The following is a 25,000-nucleotide window of genomic DNA, read 5'->3' as shown; positions in this document are numbered from 1 at the left end:
CTTTACCTTCTCCCTCCTTCCTCCACTACCCCCATCCTTAATTTCTCCCTCCTTCCCTCCTCCTTCGGACGCCTCACCTTCGTTGAATTCCCGGCTGAGTTCGTGATTCGGACATCGCTTGACCACTTCGGTCACGTGTTCGGCCTTCTTGTAAACCGGCATGGCTCGGATAATGGCCCCCTGGGGTGGGGGGGTCATCACCTTGATTTGGATGGGGCAGGTCTTGGCGATCTGGCAGTAGAGCTTTTTCAGTTCGGTCGAATACTGCACCGGGAGAGAATGGAGAGAAAGGGACCCAAAGAGAGATCAACGTTTATGTAAGATAATAAGGGATTAACAGCTAAGATGTGAAAAGAAATGTTATATGGAGCCTGACAGAGATTAGCCCACTGTAGCTACATAGCCAAAAAGGCGTTAAGAGTTGTTAACCTAACCTTATGTAGGTTTTTGTCTGGTAATATCACACTACTAACTAGAGCATAGAAAACATTTGCGAGACCAATACTCGAATACAGCTCATCAGTCTGGAACCCACATTACGTATCTGATATTAGCACAGTTGAGAAAGTCCAGAAATATTTCACAAGAAGAGTTCTCCACTCCACTACTCGTTGTAGAATACCTTATGCCACCAGACTCGAAATTCTAAACCTAGAAAACCTTGAATTACGCCGCCTTCGGTCCGATCTAAGTATAGTATATAAAATCATACATTGCAATGTCCTACCTGTCAATGAATACTTCAGCTTCAACCATAACAACCCAAGAGCAAACAATAGATACAAACTCAAGGTTAATCGCACCAAACTTGATTGCAGGAAATACGACTTCAGCCACAGAGTGGTCAAAGTCTGAAATCCTCTACCTGACTCTGTGGTTTCTTCCCCAAACCCCAAAAACTTTAACCTTAGACTTTCTACTATTGACCTCACCCCTTTCCTAAGAGGGCTGTAGGGGGTGTGCATAAGCGCACCAACGTGCCTACCGTCCCTGTCCTATTGTTTCTTTTTATTTTTCTTATATGCATCCATGTATTCATAACTATGTTTATTCTTATACCTATTATCTTGTAAGCAATTGACAAAATAAATAAAATAAATAAATAGATATAACCATATAGTAGGATAATATTTATTATTATTATTATTATTATTATTATTATTATTATTATTATTATTATTATTATTATTTTATTTATTTTCAAAATACGTATTATATTCATTTACATTTTAACAGTACTGCGTCAAGCGTCACTTATATTTACAATTCTTTTTTCATATTGAACCTTGTTTCTCTTCTCTAACCATATATGCAACATTTCCCATACCTCATAAAACTCAGACTTCTCTTTTGCTTTAAATTTCCTCGTAAAGCCTATCCATTTCGGCACAATCAAGTTTATTTTATTACCATATTCTCACTTATTTTCCAGCTCTGGGCATAAGCAATTATTGCTGTTGTTATTATATGTTGTACGCCGTATTGGATATGTTTCTTTAAATTTCCTTTAATCATCTCCAATAAAAATGTTTCTGGTTTAAATCCACTATCATACCCTGTAACTTCTTGTATCCATTTTTAATAATATTTTTAATGAATTATATATTTTGTTATTCATTTATAAAAGATAATGAGGTTATAATGTTATAAGTTTGATATTATTGGCTTAAAAGAAAATATGTTTGTGTAAAAATGAGATGTTAAAAGAGGAAAGGGAACATATAAAATAAAATATACGCAACAGTGGCAAATGTAATATTGGGGGGACATAATAGGGGATAATATAAATTAAGATGGAATTTTGAATGCTTAATGAATGGTACGAAATTGTAAACATGGTGGCACAAGAATACACAATTAAGGAAATTAAGAGATTGATTAGTATATTTTTAATGAATTAAATATTCTGTTATCCACATGCATAAGTTTATGAGGATATATTGCTATAAATTTGATAAAATAAGATGGAAAACGTATTTGTGAAAAAATGAGAAGTTAAAAGGGGAGGAAGCACAGAGAAAACATAAATATACGTAACAGAGGCTAGTGTAATAATGCAAAGGGGATTTATTAAGGGATAACCATAAATTAAGATGAAATTTTGAATGTGAATATACGATTAAGGAAGATGGAGAATGAATAAAAATAAAGAGGCTGATACAAAGCAACTTGTGAGAATATAAAGAAGAAACTATGATCATAGATAGCGATGTGGTGTTAGAAAGTTATGTTTGTGATCATGGATATGACTGATTTAAAATGTGAAACACCTGGGACACCACACGGTTCTCGCAAAGATATATTTTAATAATTAAAAAATAAAAAAAACTTTTTGCAAAAAAAAAAGAAGAGAGAGAGAGAGAGAGAAAGGGACAAAAAAGGAGAACAATGAACAGGCTGAAATTTCCAAGGCTGGCTGAGCGGCTGAGCTCCCTGTTCCCCCCAACTCCCAAGACTTGTTCACCTGATGCCGAATTTGCACCCGCGCCCAAAATGCCACAGTACAGGTGGTCCTTGACTTGTGACCAAAAGGGACTCCCCAAATTCCTCTCGCTAAGCAAGACCTTCGTTAAGCAAGTTGGGGCTCATTTTAACCACCTTTCTTGCCCCGGTCATTCAGAGGACCGCTGCGGTCCTTAAGTAAGTGACAGCATTGTTAAGTGAATCGGGCTTCCCCCCATGCTGGTCGGAAGGTCACAAAAGGGGAATCACGTGACTAACCCGCCGTCCCTCCCCGGGGACACTGAGACCGTCGTAAATATAAATCGATTGCTGAATGGATTTTGGATTTTGATGACGTGACCCCTTGGGGATGCTGTAATGGTCTTTAAGTGTGGAAAACGATCCTTAAGGGTGGAAAATGATCCTTGAGTGTGGAAAACGGTCTTTAAGGGTGGAAAATGGTCCTTGAGTGTGAAAAATGGTCCTTGAGTGTGAAAAACGGTCTTTAAGGGTGGAAAACGGTCTTTAAGGTGGAAAACGGTCTTTAAGGGTGGAAAACGGTCCTTAAGTGTGGAAAACGGTCCTTAAGTGAGAAAAACGGTCATTAAGTGTGAAAAATGGTCCTTAAGGGTGAAAAACGGTCCTTAAGTGTGGAAAACGGTCCTTAAGGGTGGAAAACAGTCCTTAAATGTGGAAAACGGTCCTTGACTGCGGAAAATGGTCCTTAAGTGTGGAAAATGGTCCTTAAGTGTGGAAAACTCTTTCAAGTGCTGTGGTAACTTCGAATGGTCACTAAATGAATCGTTGTAAGTCGAGGACTGCCCATATCTGGTCCTATTGCATAAGGGGCCTACAGAGGAGGGCTTCCTTCCAGGATGGGACTTTGCAAATGTTTCTCATTTTTTTTTAAATGGATTTAACCATAAAAAAAAAAACCCAGTTAAACTGCCCAACTGCCAAGAGCAATTGACAATAAAACACTGTTCAAAAGTCCCATAAAGTCAGATAAAGCCAAAGATAAAGAGAAACTTCTGCAGCCCTGGAGCAGGTTTGGTTGGTGAGCATTGTGGGGAGTGGGAATTGGGTGTGTGTGTGTGTGTGGCAAAAATGGGGGCTTGGCGGATCCCACAGCAGGCCCAAACCCCTGCAAGGAGGTTGGGGGGCAGAAATGGCCCCGAGGGGGGGTTCACCATCCACCGGTTGACTCCTGAGATGAAGCCAGGATTTCCTTCCCCGGAGAAACTGGAACAGTTACTAAGACAATTGGAAACCCCTTTTAGGGAGAGAGGGAGGGAAGGAAAGAAGGAGAGGGAGGGAGGAAATAGGAACAAAGAAGAGAGAAAGGGAACTTGAGGGAGGGAAGGAGAAAGGGAAGGAGAATGACGGAAGGGAGGAAAGAAGGAAAATAGAAATGAGGAGGAAGAAGGAGGGAAGAAGAAGGAAGGAAGGAAGGAAGGAAGGAAGGGGGGAATGGGAAATAGGAACAAGGAAGAAGGAAGGAAGGAAGGAAGGAAGGAAGGAAGGAAGGAAGGAAGGAAGGAAGGAAGGAAGGAAGGAAGGAAGGAAGGAAGGAAGGGAGATGGAAATAGAAGGAAGGAAGGAAGGAAGGAAGGAAGGAAGGAAGGAAGGAAGGAAGGAAGGAAGGAAGGAAGGAAGGAAGGAAGGAAGGAAGATGGAAATAGAAGGAAGGAAGGAAGGAAGGAAGGAAGGAAGGAAGGAAGGAAGGAAGGAAGGAAGGGAGATGGAAATAGAAGGAAGGAAGGAAGGAAGGAAGGAAGGAAGGAGGAGGATGGAAGGAAGGAAGGAAGGAAGGAAGATGGAAATAGAAGGAAGGAAGGAAGGAAGGAAGGAAGGAAGGAAGGAAGGAAGGAAGGAAGGAAGGAAGGAAGGAAGGAACAAGGAAGGAAGGAAGGAAGGAAGGAAGAAGGAAGGAAGGAAGGAAGGAAGGAAGAAGGGAGAGGAAATAGGAACAAGGAAGGGAGAAGTTATGATGGTGATGGTGGAGGAGAAGGAAAAGGAAGAAGAAAAGAAGGAAAAGGAATGAGAGAAGGAGAAAGAAGAAAGGAGAAGGAGAAGACGATGTGAAGGAAGAAGGGAAGGAAACGGAGGAGGAGAAAGAACGATGGGGCTGGTGGAGGAGGAGGAGGGCCAGGAGACTTGATGGAGGAAGAGGAGCAGAGGTGGTGGGCCTGAAAAACAGGAGGAGGAGGAGGAGGAGATGGAGAAGAAGAAGGACGGAGCGGTTGAAGGAAAAAAAGAAAAGGAGGACGAAGAGAATAAACCCACCAGCCGTTTATCTCCGGATGCCAACTCCCAAAGGGTTCCTAGCCACGTGCCAGTTTCCAAACCTGCCCATAATAAGGGGGGAAGACTCTGCCTTAGGATGCCCCCCGCCTTCCCCTCTGCCAGAGGATGCCAAGCCCTTGGAAAGCCCCGAGTCCTGCCGCCCCCCCCCGAGGCTGGCGTGGGCACCCTCCGCGCCAGCTGGCCCTTTCCGAGAACGCCGTGTCTGTTTGCTGACGGATGCCCATCGAGGGCCGGGCAAGAGCACAAAAGGGGCTGGCAGGAATGCGCCAGCTCAGCCCCCCGCAGCCTCTGTCCAGATAACATCCCTTGGCGGGAGGTACCCGTGGGTGGGAAGGTGGCACACGGGGGCCCGGCTCGGGCAGCTGGGAAAACACAAGCTGCGGGCCAAGGCATTTCGACACACAACACACACACACACACACCCAAAAAACGGGGGGAGTCCCCTGGCCTTCGAGAACAAAAGCACTACCCAGGTTCAACGCCCCCCCCCCGGCCCCTCCCCCCAAAAAACCTACCACCCCAAACCCCTTTTCCTTCCCGGAGTTTGTGGGCGCGGCTGCCCGAGGCCCAGGGGTTTTTTTCCTTCCCTCCCCGTGTCTTAAGCCCTCTTTCTTTAGTGCGACAATGCGAGATTGTGCAACCGCCTCTCTCTCTCTCTCTCTTGTGTGTGTGGGTGTGTGTGTGTGTGTGCAGTGCCCGCAGGCTATGGATTTATGGACACAAAGGGTTTACACAGCCTGCGGAAACAGAAGCGTGCCAGGCCGGGCGATTCAGGGAGGGGGTGGAAAACAGAAGAAGAAGAAGAGAGAGAAGAAAAGTAAGAATGGAAGGAGGAGGAGGAGAAGAGAAGGAGAAGAAGAAGAAGAGAAGGAGGAGGAGAAGAAGAAGAGAAGGAGAAGGAGAGGAAGAAGAAGAAGAAGAGAAGGAGGAGGAGGAGGAGAAGAAGAACAGAAGGAGAAGAAGAGAAGAGCAGGAGCAGAAGAAGAAGAAGAAGAAGAAGAAGAAGAAGAAGAAGAAGAAGAAGAAGGAGAAGAAGAAGAGAAAGAGGAGGAGGAGGAGGAGGAGAGGAGAAGAAGAAGAGGAGAGGAGAGGAGGAGGAGGAGGAGGAGGAGGAGGAAGGAGAAGAAGAGGGAGGAGGAGGAGGAGGAGGAGAAAAGGAAGAGGGAGAAGAAGAGGAAGAAGAAGAGGAGGAGAAAAGAAGAAGAAGAAGAAGAGGAGGAGGAGGAGGAGGAGGAGGAGGAGAGGAGGAGGAGGAAGAAGAAGAGGAGGAGGAGAAAGAAGAAGAGAAGAAGGAGGAGGAGGAGGAGGAGAAAAAGAAGAAGGAGAAGAAGGAGGAGGAGGAGGAGGAGGAGGAGGAGAAGAAGAAGAAGAAGAAGAAGAAGAAGAAGAAGAAGAAGAAGAAGAAGAAGAAGAAGAACAACAACAACAACAACAACAACAACAACAACAACAACAACAACACAAGGGGGGGTTGCAACCTTTGGGGCGAAGAGGAAACAGTCTCTCCCCAAAAAGCCACTTTAAAAAAAAAGACCTGGTGGGGAAAAAATGAATTTATCAGAATAAAAACCCACAGGGTGGACACCGGGGGTTGCATTTGGGGGAGCTCAAACGGGCAGAAATGGGGCACTATTTTATGTTGCCTTAACCAAGAAAAAAAAGCACTGGACAGCCACCATTTGATGGGAAAGAAATGCACGTCCGTCCTTAATTTCCAACTATTAACAGTATTTGAATTTACAACAGGGCTGAAAAAAGGGACTGACAGCCAGTCTTTCAGTCATAAGATTTTAGTGACTCTTCAAAGTTACAATGGCACTGGAAAAAAATATGGTTTTTTGGATCGGTCCTTGCACTTAAAACCACTGTTTCCCTTACAAGTTACAACGGCCCTGAAATAAGTGACTTGTGACTGGTCCTCACACATAACAACCAGCCTTTCACTTACAAGAATTCATTTAGGGACCAAAGTTACACTGGCAGTGAAAAAAACGACTTATTTAGTAGAGAGGCTGCCCCAGAGAGGAGGAAGTGAGTCAAGACCAAAGAAGGCAGGACAAGAAGCAACGGATGGAAACTCATCAAGGACAGAAGCAACCTGGAACTGAGCGGAAACTTCCCCACGGTGAAAACAATTAGCCAGTGGAACTGCTTGCCACCAGAAGTTGTGGGTGCTCCAACACTGGACGTTTTTAAGAAAATATTGGATCGATTGATCTAGGGTCTCCTGCTTGAGCAGGGGGGGGTTGGACTAGATGACCTCCAAGGTCCCTTTCCAGCTCTATTCTGATTGATCGATCGATCTAGGGTCTCCTGCTTGAGCAGGGGGTTGGACTAGATGACCTCCAAGGTCCCTTTCCAGCTCTATTCTGATTGATCGATCGATCTAGGGTCTCCTGCTTGAGCAGGGGGTGGGGTTTGGGAGATGACCTCCAAGGTCCCTTTCCAGCTGTATTCTGATTGATCGATCGATCTAGGGTCTCCTGCTTGAGCAGGGGGGTTGGACTAGATGACCTCCAAGGTCCCTTTCCAGCTCTATTCTGAACTGAATCTTCTGTGCCACCCTAACACCTGGAATCCAGGAACCTTTTGCAAGCATTATTCCAAACTTGCAGGTCGGAAAAGAACCTCCCAGAATCTTTGATCTTAGCCAATTTGGACGTTTGCTCCATGCCAAATGCGCATAATACATCCACCCCACCCCCTGGCAAGCTACGCGCACCCCAAGGCATCTCTTTGCAGCCTCTGGGGGGGCTCTTTGCATTCTGCGCAAGGGACGCACGTGCCACCGTTCGCCTGCAGTCCAGGCCCCCCCAACACACCTACTTGGAGGCCGGTTTTTGGGGGGAGAGAAGGGCTACATTACACCTCTTGGCACCCCCAGCGAGTCCCACAGGGCGCACATCGCCAGCCCGCCAGCCGCGTCCCACACCTGTCTGCCTTTTCCAACAAGCCGCCCCCCCCTCCCACCCCCTCCCTGCGTGTGCCCGGCCTGTTGACAAAAAGTTTGCAAAACTCACACGTCCCACAATTCCAGGGAATTAAAAAGGCAGAAAGGGAGAGGCAGCCGAGAGACACAAAGAAGTGAAAAGTAAAAATAAAAGACCCCCATCCCCCCCCCCCCAAAAAAAAGAGGGGGAAAAAGGGTCATTCGAACGACTGAAATTTACAACAGCCCTGGAGAGGGGAAAAAAAAGCGAATTATGGCCACTCCTCACACTTACGACCCTCAGAACCATTTCTCCCCCTTCCCACAACCATGGGAGAAAATTGGTGTTTTATAGAAATAATACATTGTTTTTTTTTGCTTGTCGGAAGTTTGCCAAAGAATGAAACCGTCATAAATACGAGTCGGTGGCCAAGCCTCTGAATTGTGACCGCAGAACCCTGGGGATGTTGCAACGGTGGAACGGTGTGGAAAACAGTCCCCAATCCCAATTTTTTGTAGGGCCGTTGTAACTTCGAACGGTTGTTAAATGAACGGTTGTAAGTCAGTAACTACTTGCACCCCCAGTTCTTCCTCTAAAATATTCTGATTTTTAAAAAATCTGGCCGGCAGCTCAGTTGGATTTCTCTGCATTCTCAGAGGCCAAGCAAAACCAAACCGTCCCTTAGTCGTATTTAATAATTTTAACAAGATGCATTACATTTCAAGCCACTGGTCCCTTGTTTTATTTTTTTTATCTTTCGGGGTGCCTGTTTCAATTTTACTTTCAGCCTTCTAGAAATAATACATATATTATTTCCGTCGTGAGGAAGATAAAAGCAGAACGGATCATGAAATGGATCCTTTTTTTTATTCAAAGAGGGAGAATATATTTAAAAAGTTTGTCTTTTTTCGTGTGGGTGTCACTTCTGGATGTTGGGCTTGTGATGAAAATAAAAACAAAAGGAAACTTTTTAACTTGGGTTTTGTGGATGGGACAGATTTGTCGTCGTAGAAATGGCTAGTGGTATATACTACAGGTAGCAACTACGGATGGACTTGGCAACACTTCACAATCTGGCTTCAGCGTTCCCTGTTGGCTTTATAGACCTGGGAGGGTCTTCAATGCGAAGATCGGGCGTTCGGTTGCTGAACGAGGCAGTCGCTAAGCGAGGACTACCTGTATAATGTGTAAAAAAAAAGGTATACTACAGGTAGCAACTCCTGATGGACCTGGCAACGCTTGTTGTAGAGCCAGGGCTACATACCACCACAACCGTGCTTTACAATCTGACTTCAGCTCTCCTGGTGGCTCTATAGACATCGGGCACTCAGTTGCTGAACGAGGCAGTCGCTAAGCGAGGACTACCTGTATAATGTGTAAAAAAAAAAAAAGCAAAAAAGTTGAGGCTGGAATTTTTTTTAAAAAAAATTTCGTAAGGTGCTAAAAGAAAGTTCTCCTTTCTTCCCTCGTCCCTGGCATTTTCTTTTCTCCTCCTCTTTTTTCCTTTATTTCCCGTTTTGGGTTTGATAGAGAGAGATAAAATTGGAATTGGAATTCTTTATCGTCCTGGGACGTATAAAAAAACAGCAATAAAAAAAGCATAAAATAACCAGGGAAGAAAATTCAAGGGGTTGCCAAAGGGCATCTATACGTGACAGTTGCAGCATCCTGGGGCATGTGTGTGTTTGTGTGTGTGTGTGTGTGTGTGTGTGTGTGTGAGAGAGAGAGAGAGAGAGAGAGAGAGAGAGATCATCACGTGTGATTTTTCCCAGCCAAGCCAAATCCAGGAGAAAAAAAAAAAAAATTCCGATCCGCTTAACGACCGGGGATTCGTTCTAACAACCGCAGGGTGTTTTTTTTTGTGCTCACCCCGTGGTAAGGAAAAAGGCGCAGAAAATTGGCACAACTCAAACCCAAAACCACATTTGGGAAGGCACCTCGCTGAGACGCGGGGAAGTTCGGCTCCCGAATATGGTGGTCGTTTTTTAAGTCAAGGGACTTAGCCCTGCGGTCGTAAACCGAGGACATCCCCCTGGGTCACTGAGACGCGGGGAAGTTCAGCTCCGAATATCGTGGTCGTTTTTTAAGTCAAGGGACTTAGCCCTGCGGTCGTAAACCGAGGACATCCCCCTGGGTCACTGAGACGCGGGAAGTTCAGCTCCGAATATCGTGGTCGCTTTTTTAAGTCAAGGGACTTAGCCCTGCGGTCGTAAACCGAGGACACCCCCTGGGTCGCTGAGACGCGGGAAGTTCAGCTCCCGAATATCGTGGTCGTTTTTTAAGTCAAGGGACTTAGCCCTGCGGTCGTAAACCGAGGACACCCCCCTGGGACGCCAGGCAAAAAGGACTTTTGCATTTGGCAAAGCCTCCTCCCCGTTGAGAGCCAATTGCAAAGGGCAAAGCACCCCGAAATAGTCCCTCTGCAAAGGGGGGGCATCTCCAGGTTGCAAGCGCCCTCTGGGTCAGCACGGAGCCCCCTCCTTTTCCAAAGCCCTCCCCGCCCTCCCCCTGCCAGCCCTACGCCAGCCAGCCTCCCAGCGCAAGGCCCACCCCAGGCCGCCTGTTGCCACCTGTCAACGGTGGGGATTAATTACCCGGTGAGTGCTGGGCGCGGCACATTCCTCCCCAGGGCCGCGCCCAGCGGAGAGATGCTGACATCAGGCCTCGTGTTTGTGTGTGTGTGTGTGTGTGTGTGTGTGTGTCTATCCGAGTCACCGCAGAGGCAGGGAGGGGACAGGGGGAGGGCAGGGGGGGCAAAGCCAGAAAGCAGCCAGGAAAGGGAAACGTGTTTGGTGAGAGGCAAGGGGGGGAGGTTTGGCCAAGGGATGGCACGGAGTTGGGGGTTGGGGGTTTTGGGTGGCGGATGGGTGCTCTTGAGCCAGCCATTTTGCACCCCTCCCAAAAAAACCATGTTGCATCTGCCTGGAAGGGTTTTTTTTTTTTTTTGGTCTGGCCCGGTTGGGTCCTCGAGAGCAGCTACTGGGTTGCACGGAGGCTCTTCGCTACTCCGAGTAGAACCCCGAGAGAATTAAGGAGCAGAAGTAAACTGTGGAGGGCGAGGGGTCTTCTCTGAGATGGGTGGATTGCTTGCAGGCGTTTCATGGCCCAACTAGGGAACATCAGCGGGAATGGGGGAAGGAGGAGGAGGAGGGGGGAGGAGGAGGAGGAGGGGGAGGAGGAGGAGGAGGAGGGAGGAGGAGGGGGAGGGGAGGAGGAGGAGGAGGGGGGAAGGAGGAGGAGGAGGGGGAGGAGGAGGAGGAGGGGGGAAGGAGGAGGAGGAGGGGGAGGAGGAGGAGGAGAGGAAGAGGAGGAGGAAGAGGAGGAGGAAGAGGAGGAGGACATGGAGGTGGAAGAGGTGGAGGAAGAGGAGGAGGAAGAAGAAGAGGAGGAGGAGGAGGAGGAGGAGGAAGAAGAAGAAGAAGGAGAGGGAGAGGAGGAGGAATAATAATAATCATAATAATAATAATAATAATTGTGGGGTCCTTGGTGGTCTCTGAGCTGGGTGGTTTTCCTGGCAGACGTTTAATGACCCAACTAGGGAACATCATCAACACAACACAACGCAACACAACCAGGGGGCTCAGCCAGTCTCCTGCAAAGCCAGCAGCACGCTCCGAACGAGTCCCATCCAAGAATTGTGAGTCAAGGGCAACACAACCCAACCAGTATTGTGGTTGTGTTGTGTTCAAGAATTGTGAATCAAGTGCGACACAACCCAACGCAACACAACCAGGGGGCTCAGCCAGTCTCCTGCAAAGCCAGCAGCACGCTCCGAACGAGTCCCATCCAAGAATTGTGAGTCAAGGGCAACACAACCCAACCAGTATTGTGGTTGTGTTGTGTTCAAGAATTGTGAATCAAGTGCGACACAACCCAACGCAACACAACCAGAGGGCTGAGCCAGTCTCCTGCAAAGCCGGCAGCACGCTCCGAACGAGTCCCATCCAAGAATTGTGAGTCAAGGGCAACACAACCCAACCATTATTGTGGTTGTGTTGTGTTCAAGAATTGTGAGTCAAGCGCGACACAACACAACCCTTCGATTTGAAGCTCCCTGCCGGCTCCCTCCTGGATCCAGTGGCTGCACCTCGACCCCTCATCCCAAAAGCCACAAATGCATACAGCTAGTCCTCAGCTTACAATGGTTCATTTAGTGACCGTTCCAATTTACAACGAACCCTGGAAAGAAGCGACTTAGGATCGTCTTTTTTCACACTTACGACTGTTGTGGCATCCCCCCGCAGTCACGGAATCAAACTTCGGACGCTTGCTGACCGACTCACACTTACAACGGGGTCACGCGTTTCCCTTTTTGCGACCTTGTGATGAGCAAGGGGGTGGGTGGGTGGGAAGCCCTATTCGTTTCACAACCGCGCTCCTCGCTTAACAACTGCGCCAATTCACTTAACGGCCGTGGCAAGAAAGGTCGCAAAATGAGGCAAAAGTCACTGAGCCCGTCTTGCTTTAGCAACGGAAATCTGGGGCTCCGTTACGGTCTTTAAGTCGAGGACTTTGTGTTCCGAGTTACGACAGATGGCAAAAACCTTCTTATGACCAGGATTCAGAGTTCCAACATTTGTCTGGAATGGTCAAGGTCTCCTGCTTGAGCTGGGAGCTGGACTAGATGACCTCCAAGGGTCCCTTCCGACTCTGCTATTCCTTCTTGCTTCCTACCTCTCACTTTCTTTCTTTCTCTAGATTCCTTCCCTCCTTCTTGTTCTTTTTTTTTAAAAAGGGTTTTAAGAAGACACAGCCACTTTTTGTCTGGAATGATCTAGGGTCTCTCCTGTGAGAGCAAGGGGGTTGGACTAGATGACCTCCAAGGGTCCCTTCCGACTCTGCTATTCTGTTCTGTTCCGATGCTGGGTTGAGATGGCGGCCAATGGCTACCTGTGTTCCTTGTTAACCGGGACGTTGTAACGATTAAAACCCATTTCTTTCTTTTGCAAGCTGCACCGAGAGAAAGCGGAGCTAACTCAAGACAAAGTAAGGATTCACTGCCAAGTAAAAAGGGGAATTGTACTGTGAGGGATTAATTCTGTTCCACAAATAAAATAAAATAAAATAAAATAATTTATTTATTTATTTTTTAAAAGAGAGCCAAGGCCCTCCTTCCATTCAATTCAAATAGGAGGTGAGATTGTGTAACTAAATTCCAGAGGCAACATACAGCGTATATATGTGTGTGTGTGTGTGTATATATACGTATGTATGTATGATGTATGTATGTATTTATATATATATGTATGACATTCAGCTTATATATATATATATGTATGTATGTATTTACATATATATATATATACACACACATATACATATACATATACATATACACACACATATATATATACACATATACATATACATATACACACACATATATATATATACACATATACATATACATATACATATACACACACACATATATATATGTTTTCTTAAGTTTTCGCAGGTACTTACATGTATGGTATTCGGCTTTGTTCGGGTATTTTCCCACGTCATTATAGTTGTGCTTTTAAAGTTGTAGCAACGTTTCGGCAGAATCTCATCTGCTATCTTCAGGCTTCTGTATATATATATATGTATATGTATATGTATATATGTATATATATATTGGGTTCCCCAATACACAAGCCTGACGATGGCAGATGAGATTCTGCCGAAACGTTGCTACAACTTTAAAAGCACAACTACAATGACGTGGGAAAATACCCGAACAAAGCTGAATACCATACATGTAAGTACCTGCGAAAACTTAAGAAAACATACATACATATTCTGGATCCTCGAGACCCAGGAAATCCCCCACCCACATCCAAAATGTGTGTCCAAAATCGGAAAAGGCCCCCAAATGGGTCAAAAACATGTTCAGGTGTGAAGGGCTGAAGTGGGTGGTTTTTAGCTCTTGTGTTGTAACGTTCCCGCAGTTTGTTTGCCTTTCCAGGAAAGGTGGTAATCCGTTTACACCTGGGTCAGAGGTCTCCAACCTCGGCCCCCTTGAAGACTGGTGGACTTCAACTCCCAGAATTCCCCAGCCGGCTCTGCTTCATCTCTTGAGATCCCTTCCTCTGCAAACTCTCCGTTTGAATTTAATTCCCTTCTGTGCTGGGAGTTGGAAATCCATGAGTGAGAACAATCAACCCCCCTCGAAGAAGAAGTTGCCCTTGGAAGTTGTGGGAGCTTCATCCCTGGAGGCTTTCAAGAAGAGACTGGACTGCCCTCTGTCAGAAATGGTGTTAGGGTCTCCTGCTTCGGTGGAGGGTTGGACTAGATGACCTACAAGGTCCTTCCAACTGTTATTCTATATTCAATGGAACAGAAGTTGCCTTCAGAAGTTGTGGGAGCTTCATCATCCCTGGAGGCTTTTAAGAAAGGATTGGACTGCCCTCTGTCAGAAATGGTGTTAGGGTCTCCTGCTTGGGCAGGGGTGGTGGACTAGATGACCTCCAAGGTCCCTTCCAGCTCTGTTAATCTATATTCAATGGAACAGAAGTTGCCCTTGGAAGTTGTAGGAGCTTCATCACTGGAGGATTTCAAGAAGAGACCGGACTGCCCTCTGTCAGTAATGGTGTTAGGGTCTCCTGCTTCGGTGGAGGGTTGGACTAGATGACCTACAAGGTCCCTTCCAACTGTTATTCTATATTCAATGGAACAGAAGTTGCCTTCAGAAGTTGTGGGAGCTTCATCATCCCTGGAGGCTTTTAAGAAAGGATTGGACTGCCCTCTGTCAGAAATGGTGTTAGGGTCTCCTGCTTGGGCAGGGGTTGGACTAGATGACCTCCAAGGTCCCTTCCAGCTCTGTTAATCTATATTCAATGGAACAGAAGTTGCCCTTGGAAGTTGTGGGAGCTTCATCCCTGGAGGCTTTGAAGAAGAGACCGGACTGCCCTCTGTCAGTAATGGTGTTAGGGTCTCCTGCTTCGGTGGAGGGTTGGACTAGATGACCTACAAGGTCCCTTCCAACTGTTATTCTATATTCAATGGAACAGAAGTTGCCTTCAGAAGTTGTGGGAGCTTCATCATACCTGGAGGCTTTTAAGAAAGGATTGGACTGCCCTCTGTCAGAAATAGTGTTAGGGTCTCCTGCTTGGGCAGGGGGTTGGACTAGATGACCTCCAAGGTCCCTTCCAACTCTGTTAATCTGTTATCTGTTCAAAGTGGCCAAGGTTGGAGACTCCTGATCTGGAGGACCGGAAGACTCTTGTCCTTCTCCAGCTGGCCCCCTTAGTCATGGCCAGCTCTCCTTCCTTCACCTGTGGGGTTTTTCCCAGAAGGCCCGAAGGAGCCCCCTTGAGATCATCTGTGGGAGATCCCCATCCTCTCTGATGCCCACCAGGAGGTCAAAGGCACAAGGAGGGTGGACACCCCTTCTTCCAGGCTGGCTTGCGAGGGGCCCAGGAGTCCATCCTGGGAGGAAAGCTCCACGCTGCAACCAGTTTATGCTAGAAAGGACTTTGCTTCTGACAAAAAGAGAGTATCTATCTGTAACTCAGTGTTGACATGAAGGGTCCTCGGTGGTCTCTGAGCTGGGTGGTTTTCCTGGCAGACGTTTCATGACCCAACTAGGTGACATCGTCAGTACAAGAAGGGAGAGGGGTTTGTTGAGGAGGAGGAGGAGGAGGAGGAGGAGGAGGAGGAGGAAAATAATGACTGTGGGGTCCTTGGTGCTCTCTGAGCTTGGTGGTTTCCTTGCAGACGTTTCGTGACCCAACTAGGCAACGCCATCAGGGCTAGAAGGGAGGGAGGAGGAGGAGGAGGAGGAGGAGGAGGAGGAGGAGGAGGAGGAAGTGGAGGAAGAGGAGAAGGCACTGTGGGGTCCTTGGTGGTCTCTGACCTTGGTGGTTTCCTTGCAGACGTTTCGTGACCCAACTAGGCAACGTCATCAGGGCTAGAAGGGAGGAGGAGGAGGAGGAGGAGGAGGAAAATAATGACTGTGGGGTCCTTGGTGCTCTCTGAGCTTGGTGGTTTTCCTGGCAGACGTTTCATGGCCCAACTAGGTAGCATCATCAATGCTACAAGGCAGTGGGGCTTGCGAAAAGGAGGAGGAGGAGGAGGAGGAGGAGGAGGAGGAATAATAATAATAATAATAATAATAATAATAATAATAATAATAATAATAATAATAATAATAATAATAATAATAATAATAATAATAATAATAATAATTGTGGGGTCCTTGAGGCTCAGAGAACACCAAGGACCTCACAATTGTCTCCCTCCTCTTCCTCTTCCTCTTCCTTTTCACAACCTCCTCCTCCTCCTAACCCTGATGCTTGTTACCTAGTGGGGTCATGAAACGTCTGCCAGAAAACCACCCAGCTCAGAGACCACCAAGGATTCTACAGTCCTCCTTCTCTTCCTCCTCCTCCTCCCTCTTCCCCTCCGCAAACCCAATCCCCCTCTCGCCCTGATGATGTCGCCTAGCCTGGTCATGAGACGTCTGCCAGAAAACCATCCCCTTCCAAGAGGGCCAAGCACACACACACACCCCCGGGACCTCTGTTCCCCCCGCCATGCCAGCCTGTGAGGGAGGCATTTCTGGACGACCAAGTCAACCCCTTCAAGAGACTTCGGGGCCTTGTGGGGACCCCACTCCCGCTGCCTCCGGAGCCAAACCCAACCTGGAATCCCAGCTTGTTCCGCCCACCTCCTGTTTAGAAGACCCCGGCGTTTTGAACCCAGCACCCAGCACGCAAGGCCCCCTCCCCGCTTTGCCCATCTAGAAGGGCCTCCTTCTCTCTTCCAGCCCTGGAGACATCAAAGACATTAGCTTCTTCCTCAAGTTCTCCCCCCACACACACATTCTCCCTCCCCTCCCCTTTAAGCCCGGAGGAAGGGCCACGTCAACCTCCAGTCCTCCCCCCTCCGCCCTTCCCCATTTCCTCACCACCCCTGCGGGCTCCACCGGGCAAGGCAAGTCCCAACGCAGCCCCACACGGCTTCAAGCCCTCAGCGCCTCTGGTCTTGTCTTGGTACATAGTTGTGCAAGTAGCTTCATGTCGACCCCCCACTCCCAGCCACACACACACACACACCAGACCCCCCCCTCCCCAGCCCTTCCTCTTCCTCCATCTCTGCCTGGATTACATGCCAGAAAACCTTCAGCCTCTGCTCTAAGGTGGCTCCAGAAGGGGGCTGGACTAGACGACCTCCAAGGATCCCTTCCAGCTCGTATGCAACGGCCAATCCCTGCAGAGTTTGATCCAGGTGCAAGGGGCCGGGTCAGCAGAGACAGAACCCCAAATTTGATCTGCAACGCTGGCACCCATGAATGCCTTTCGCACTGCCATGGAGGTCACTCCCAGGCCCTCGCACTGCGTCCGCAGGGCGTCCTCGAAGTACGACCATGATGGAGCCCAAAAGATCTGTCGCTAAGCGAGGCAGGCATTGAGTTTTTAGCCCCCATGTCACGACTCCTCTGGGCGCCGCCGTTAGGTGGATCGCTGCGGTCGTTAAGTTAGTTACACGGTCATTAAAGGAGTCAGGCTTCCCCCTTGAATTTTTGCTTGCCAGGTGGTCGTAAAGCAAACAACCGTGTGATTCACCAGGACGTTGCGACCGTCGTAAATACGAGTCAGTTGCCAAGCGTTTGAATTTTGCAACGGTCGTTCAGCGTGAAAACAGTCCTAAGTCACTTTTTTCCAGTTCCGTCCCAACTTCAAATGATCACTACATCCAGGCAGTCCTCGACCTACGACAGTTCGCTTAGTGACCGAAGTTACCACGGCGCAGGAAAAAAAGCAACTTAGGATCGTTTCTCACACAGGACAGTTGCCACCTCCTCGTGATCACGCGCATCAAAATGGAGACCCTTGGCACAACCGACTCGCATTTACGACGGCCACAGTGTCCTGGGGGGGGAGGGCGCAGGGCAGGGGAAGGTCAGGCAACCGATCCCCTTTTGCAACCGTCTGACCAGCAAAAGCCGAACGGGGACGCTGGATTCGCTGAATGACCATGTTAGCAGCTTCACAAAGGGCAGCAGGGGTTCACACTTAGCGACGGCGGCAAGGAAGGTCGTAGAGTGGGGCGGAACTCATTTGTCAAAATGCTGTCACCAACCGACGGGACATGTTGAGCTTCATTCTGGTCGTGAAGTGGAGGACCATCTGCAAATCCGCCATCTTGGCTGTGCCGTCGTTCACCACATCCTCGGGTCATTAAGCGAGGCATCTTCTTCCCAGGTTCCCTCCCCCACTGCCCACCCTCCCAAAATTATTTCCTCCCCGGCTCCCAGAGGGGGAAAAACCCCAGTTCCATATTTTGCAAAAAGGGCCGGTTGGTTCCCCCACACCCATGATTAGCTAAATCTTCAAACTGGATTGCTGCACAAAGAGGTATAAATCACTCAAAACACACACACACACACACACACACACACACACACAAACACACACGGATTGCAAAGAGCCACACCTCTTCCTTGCAAGCCCTGGAAAAACAAAACTAAAGCTTTGCAAAAGGGCAGCCATTTTTTCTGGCAAACATGGCACAGCTACACACACACACACACAACACACACAGACTAGCAGTTGTGTGGCCCAACTGGACGGGCTGGCCAAGTTTCCAACCAGGTGACACTGTTTCGCCCCTGTGGTGATATCGATAAGGGGAAGGGGCTTATTTGGGGGAGGGAGGGGAAGGCACTAAAAGGCGAACAAGGTGTTATTTTTGGGGTGGTTTAGGGTTCTCTCGGTCGGGATTGGTTTCCTGGCAGATGTTTCACGACCAAACTATGAAACATCATCAGCGCTAGAAGGAAGTGGGGTGTGAGGAGGAGGAGGAAGAGGGAAAAGGTCTGTGGGGGGCTGGGAGGCTCTCGGAGCTGGGTGGTTTTCTTGCAGACGTTTCAGGACCCTACTAGGTGACATTGTCAGTGCAAGAAGGGAGAAGGGTTTGTTGAGGAGGAGGAGGAGGAGGAGGAGGAGGAGGAGGAGGAGGAGGAGGAGGAGGAGGAGGAGGAGGAGGAGGAGGAGAAGAAGAAGAAGAAGAAGAAGAAGAAGAAGAAGAAGAAGAAGAAGAAGAAGAAGAAGAAGAAGAAGAAGAAGAAGAAGAAGAAGAAGAAGAAGAAGAAGAAGAAGAAGAAGAAGAAGAAGAAAGGAGAAGAAGAAGAAGTGCTAGAAGGAAGCGGCCTGTGAGGAGGGAGGAAGGAGGGAGGGAGGGAGGAGGAGGAGGAAGAGGAGGAGGAAGAGGAGGAGGAGGAGAACTGTGGGATCCTTAATATTCTTTGAGCTTGTGTTTGTTTGCAGACGTTTCATGACCCAACTAGGGAATGTCATCAGAGCCAGAAGTGAGGGGTGTTTGCTCTCTGTTTATATACTAATCGTTTGCCCTGTCAAGAAACTACCACTGAGAAAACAATACCCTGACTCACACTTACAGGGCAAGCAACTGGTAGTTAAAACAGAGAGCAGGCCCCCTTGCCCCCCTATATAGGACTGATGATGTTAGCTAGTTGGGTCAGGAAACGTCTGAGAGAAAACAACCCAGCCCTGAAAGCCCCAAGGACCCCACAGTCCTCCTCCCTCTTCTCCTCTTCCCTGCAAACTGTTATTTCACAAAACTATGTCACACAAAGAAACGGGGGGAGGTGGGGGATTATACTTTGCTTTTACTCCTACTATTAGAAAAGAATCATTCTTAACTAAGGCAGCTTCGGGGAATTTAGGAGGCGGAAGCGATTTTGGGAAAACAGAAGGATTTTGTTGGACTTCTGGCGCGGACTCTTAGAAGCCACACGGATGGACCTTCTCCAGATGATCCTCCTATCATCCTTCAGGTCTTCCAACGGTGCCCCCAACGCTTCTGCAACGGAGTCCATCCCTGTCCCCACAGATGGAGGTCTTCTCCTCTTTCCTTCTGCCTTACCCATCATGATGGGACTTCTCTTTGCATTGGCTGGTGGACTGACCAGTTCATCATCTGCCCTCAAGTCAGGGTCAACTTTTAGTGACCATATCGTTGGCCCTTCTCCACGGTTTCTCTGCCTCCAAGCTGGTCTTCCGAGTCTTCCCATGGTGCAACCATCCCGGCTGGAAGTCCATCCTTCTTCCTGGGTGGACATTCTCTTCTTCTGCCTTTCCCATCATCGGCGCCTTCTCCAAAGACCCCAATCTTCACCACGTATGTCCGAACGATCAGAATTTCAGCCTGGTTCAGGATGAGTGGGATGCTATCGGTTCGCACCGGTTCGCACGAACCGGTTGTTGATTATATGGCTGGTTTAGTGAACCAGCAAATCCCACCCCTGGCTGCCCCTCCACCACCCCCCCTCCCTGGAGTCCCCACGTGGCCTGTTTTGGATCCCAGGGCCCACGCAGTGGCTCGGAGAGGGCGAAAAATGGGCCTCCCAGAGCAGGGGTCGCCAACCTTTTGGACCCCAGGGATCACCAAACTCACAGTTTTAAATCCCGCGGACCAGAGACCCTGGGAAAATCCCCCAAAAATAGACATGCAGGAAAATCCCCTACACCGTTTTCCTACCGATCAATTGTTCTTTATTTGGGATCGCAGGATACCGTCTCCACCTCCGTTCTCAGGGAGAGAGAGAGAAGGGAGAGACTTTTGGCTTCATGCAAGGAAAGCAGCAGGAGCCGCAGAAGTCTTTCTTTCTCTCTCCTCAAACTCCGCCAGAAACGAGTCTTTGCCGGCGCAGCCTCTTGGAGCAGGAGGCCTTGCAGGGTCCCAGAGACTCATTTCTGGCGGAGTTTGGGGGAGAGAAAGAAAGACTTTGGCTGCTTTCCTTGCATGCAGCCAAAAGCAGAAGGAGAAAGAAGCGGAAAGAAGCAGCCTGGTGGCCAGGCCAGGCGCGTGGGGGAATGGGGCAAATTCCCCTCCTCCACCCTTTCCCCCTCCCCCTCACTACCTCGTGTTGTTCACCATGCAAGCGATGCAAACCTTGTGTTCCTGTGCAGCCTGGATTAATTGCTTTTGGGGGGACGACATTTCTCTGTGGACCACCAACATTTTCTCACGGACCACCAGTGGTCCCCGGCCCACTGTTTGCCGACCACTGTCCCAGAGGCTCCAGAAGGCTGGAAACAGGCCTGTTTCTGGCTTCCAAAGAGCCTCTGGGAGCCTGGGAGGGTGAAAATGCCCTCCCCTACCGTGGTGCAGGAAGACTAGGCCACGCCCTCCACCGCCACACCCAGCCAGCCACTGGGCAGGTAACCAGTTGCTAAATTTTGGGAAGCCCCCCCCCCTCTGTGCTTGGTCCTCTGTGAACTCTGGATAATGCAGGAAAATCCTCCCTTCCTGGCTTCGATTCGACCGTGTTGCACATTTTTTTTTTAAAAGAACTTCTCTGGAGTCAGCAAGAATTTAATTCCGATATCTGAAGCATTAAAGTCTTCCCCGGCTAAGCCCTTAATCACAACCTGGAACAGCCGCTCTCTTTTGTCAGCTTCCCTTTCCAAGCAAATGTTTTGACTTCCACAATGTGTGTCTCTCAGCCCAGCCTGAGAGACGAAGAAGGTCTGCCATCCCAGAAGTCCCAGAAGAAGTTCAACAAAACCCTTTCTCTTTTCTTAATGCAGACCTACCCATAAGGCCCTTGGGCAGAATCTCTACGGCGTGCGTGCGTGTTTTTTTTGTGTGTGTGTGTGTCCAAACTTAGCAACTGTAAGACGGGTGGACTTCAATTCCCAGAATTCCCTGGCATTAAATGCACCATTTTGATTAGGGATACCCCATTCTGGCCTGCTTGCTCTCTTGTCATCCCTTTCGCTGTAGTCTCTCCACTCCAGGGGGGCAGGAGGAAAGAAACAGCTGGAGGAGGAATTCTGGGAGTTGAAGTCCATAAGTTTGGGACCCCACCCCCCCTGCTCTGAAAGTGGGGATCCAAAGGCACCGGAAAACGGATCAATTCAGCAAGAGATCCAGGCAACTCTTCCCAGGAAAGACCACAACCGCAGCACGTGTGGTGTGTGAAAACAACAAAAGCGGTGTGTGTAGATCTCCCACACAAGATGGCCTCGAGTCAACCAAGGATCCGTCAACTCCCAGAAATGTGGAAAGCCGTAATTTGCCAGGCAAACGATCCATTTTTTTTCGTGGATGTTTTTGTTTTGTTTTTTAACTTGAAAAGCCCTCATGCACACTCACATTCACACACACACACACACACACCAGTTGTGATTTACAAAAATAAAATAAAATAAAATAAAAGAGAATACCACCACAATGCTCAGCTTGTTAACCTAGAACTGCCTGGCACTAAATGCATCCTTTTGACGATGTATGCCCCATTCTGGCCTGCTTACTCTCTTGTCATCCCTTTCTCTGCAATCTCTCCACTCCAGGGGGAAAGGAGTGAAAACACACAAAAAAACCAGGCATGGCTGGCTGGGGAACTCTGGGAGTTGAAGTCCACACGTCTTAAAGTTGCCCCGTTGGCAGTTCCCTGCTCTACACAATCCCTGTCTTACAGCCTTTGGCTTAGTGATGGTTCGAAATGGTGACAGCGCACTAAAATAAAAAGTGATTTATGACTGTTTTTCACCCTTACGCCTGTTGCAACATCCTCATCAAAATCCAGACACTTGGCAACCGATTCATATTTACGACGGTTGCAGTGTCCTGGGGTCACCTGCTCCCCTTTTGCGACCTTCTGACCAGCAAAGCCGATGGGGAAGCCAGATTCACTTAATGACCGTGTGGACCAACTTCACAACTGTAGTGATTTACTCCGCAACGGTGGCGAGGAAGGTCATAAAATGGGGGCAAAAGCTCCCTGAATGATGCTACTTTCAATTGGAAGCATCCTGTGGGCTTTCCTTCCCAACCCTCCCCTCCAATCAATATCTATTTATCTATCTATCTAATCGATCTATCTATATCACTCTATCACCTACCTACCTACCTACCAATCATGTATCATCCAGCCATTCATCCTTATCAGTCAATCGGCCTGTCTGGTTTATCTATCCATCCTCCATCCATCCAGATCAGCTTGTCTATCTAGCCAGGTCAATCAGTCTGTTTATTCATCCATCCATCCATCCAAATCTGTCTATCCACATCAGTCTGTCCACTCACCCATCCATCCATATCAGTCAGTCTATTCGTCTGTCCACCCATCAATATATATCAGTATCTATCCACGTCATTCGGTCTATCTATCCATCCATACCAATGTCTACTGACGCATCCATCTCTCTCTCTCTCTCCCTATCTATCTAATCTATACATATTTGTCTGTCTGTCTGTCCCTATCTGTCTGTCTGCCTGTCTGCCTGCCTGCTTGCCTATCAATCCGTCTATCTGTCTATCTATCTATCTATCTATCTATCTATCTATCTATCTATCTATCTATCTATCTATCTATCCATATCTATCTATCTATCTATCTATCTATCTATCTATCTATCTATCTATCTATCTATCTATCTATCTATCTATCTATCTATCTCTATCTATCTATCTATCTATCTATCTATCTCTATCTATCTATCTATCTATCTATCATCTATCTATCTATCTATCTATCTATCTATCTATCTATCTATCTATCTGTCCAGTCCGTCTCTCTCTCTCTCCCTATCTATCTATCATCTATCTATCTATCTATCTATCTATCTATCTATCTATCTATCTATCTATCTATCTATCTATCTATCTATCTATCTATCTATCTATCTATCTATCTATCTATCTGTCTATCTATCAATCTATCCATCCATCCATCCATCCATCCATCCATCCATCCATCCATCTATCTATCTATCCATCCCTGTCTATCTATAGCTGCCTGCCTGTCTGTCTCTATCCATCTGTATCAGTCAGTCTGTCCGTCCTTCTATCCATACCAATGTCTATTGACCTATCCCTACCTACCTAATCCAGAGGTCTCCAAAACTGGCAACTTTAAGACTTGTGGACTTCAACTTAACAGAATTCTCCAGCCAGCTTGAAGTCCACAAGTCTTAAAATTGCCAATTTTGGGGACCCCTGATCTAATCTAATCTATCCATCCATCCATCCCTGTGTCTGTCTGTCTCTCTCCATCCATATCAGTATCTGTCTGTCTGGGGCAGCCAGGCACCTGAAGGGAGAACTCCGGTCTCGTGGTTGTCAAACTCTACGCTTCCCTACTCCGACCAGTAGACCAGGAGACCTTTCCTCAGACCACTGGACCTCTGGTAGATTTGAGTCTGTCTTTACATACAGGTTGGGGGTCATTCTTGGGGGATTGTATGCAACACACCAGCTCACCAAGCTCTCAAAGAGGAAGGAACCTACCAGGAGGAAGGTTCTTTGAATAGTTCAGTTGACAATTACAGAATCCCAGAGTTGGAAGGGGCCTCAGAGGTCATCTAGTCCAACCCCCCCACCCACCCAAGCGGGAGACCCTACCCCATTCCAGACCAATGTCTGTCCAATCTCTTCTTAAAAGCCTCCAGTGATGGAGCAGCCACAACGTCTGGTGGCAAGCAGTTCCACTGGTTCATTGTCCTCCCTGTTAGAAAGTTTCTCCTTAGTTCCAGGTTGCTTCTCTCCTTGATCAGTTTCCATCCGTTGCTTCTTGTTTTACCTTCTGGTGCTTTGGAGAATTGGTCCAAATGAAGGTTTACTGATTTATTTCTGTGTGTGTGTGTGTGTGTGTGTGTGTGTGTGTGTGTGTGTGCATGTGCTTTAATACCACTGTTGTGGAGTGCTTCCCTGTTCCGTTGAGGCAGGAGAAATCACCCGCATGCAACCCCAGGAAGACCTCCAGTATAGGAGCAGCCACAACTTCTGGTGGCAACTTCTGTTCCACTGGTTGATTGTTCTTGAATCTTCTGAATTGTTCTTGAATCCACGTGGCTTGAAAAGCAGAATAATGAGAATTGGAAGGGACCCTGGAGGTCTTCTAGTCCAACCCCCTGCCCAAGCAGGAGACTGTATATCACTACAGACAAATCGCTGTCCAGTCTCTTCTTAAAATTCTCCAGTGATGGAGCACCCACAACTTCTGGTGGCAAGCAGTTCCACTGGTTAATTGTCCTCACTGTTAGAAAGCTTCTCCTTAGTTCCAGGTTGCTTCTCTCCTGGATTAATTTCCATCTGTTGCTTCTTGTCCTCTGGTGCTTTGGAGAATAGCTTGACTCCCTCTTCTTTGGGGCAGCCCCTCAAATACTGGAAGATGCTATCCTGTCCTTCTGCTATCCCCTGGTCCTTCTTTTCATCAAACTAGACATGTCTTCTGTCCATCCATAGTTTGCTCAGATTTTCTTTCTTTCTTTCTTTCTTTCTTTCTTTCTTTCTTTCTTTCTTTCTTTCTTTCTTTCTTTCTTTCTCTTTGGAGAATAGCTTGACCGCCTCTTCTTTGGGCAGCC

At 47.9% G+C, this 25,000-nt stretch overlaps 1 protein-coding gene across 4 annotated transcripts in view; it reads right to left on the bottom strand.

Annotated features, from left to right (window-relative positions):
• TP63 (tumor protein p63) overlaps positions 1–25,000 on the bottom strand; it is a 166,046-nt gene that overhangs the window by 39,723 nt on the left and 101,323 nt on the right. For all 4 annotated transcript variants that reach the window (XM_087965615.1, XM_087965613.1, XM_087965617.1 and 1 more), the window contains one exon: positions 78–264. In XM_087965615.1, the coding sequence (XP_087821741.1) occupies positions 78–264 (187 nt within the window). The remainder of the gene's footprint in view (positions 1–77; positions 265–25,000) is intronic.

The sequence above is a fragment of the Notechis scutatus genome, chromosome 4 (assembly GCF_049901735.1).
Source record: "Notechis scutatus isolate UNSWTSFEM ecotype Mainland chromosome 4, rNotScu1.2, whole genome shotgun sequence".
In the NCBI taxonomy this organism is placed as follows: Eukaryota; Metazoa; Chordata; class Lepidosauria; order Squamata; family Elapidae; genus Notechis; species Notechis scutatus.
This window is presented reverse-complemented; position numbering and strand designations above follow the sequence as displayed.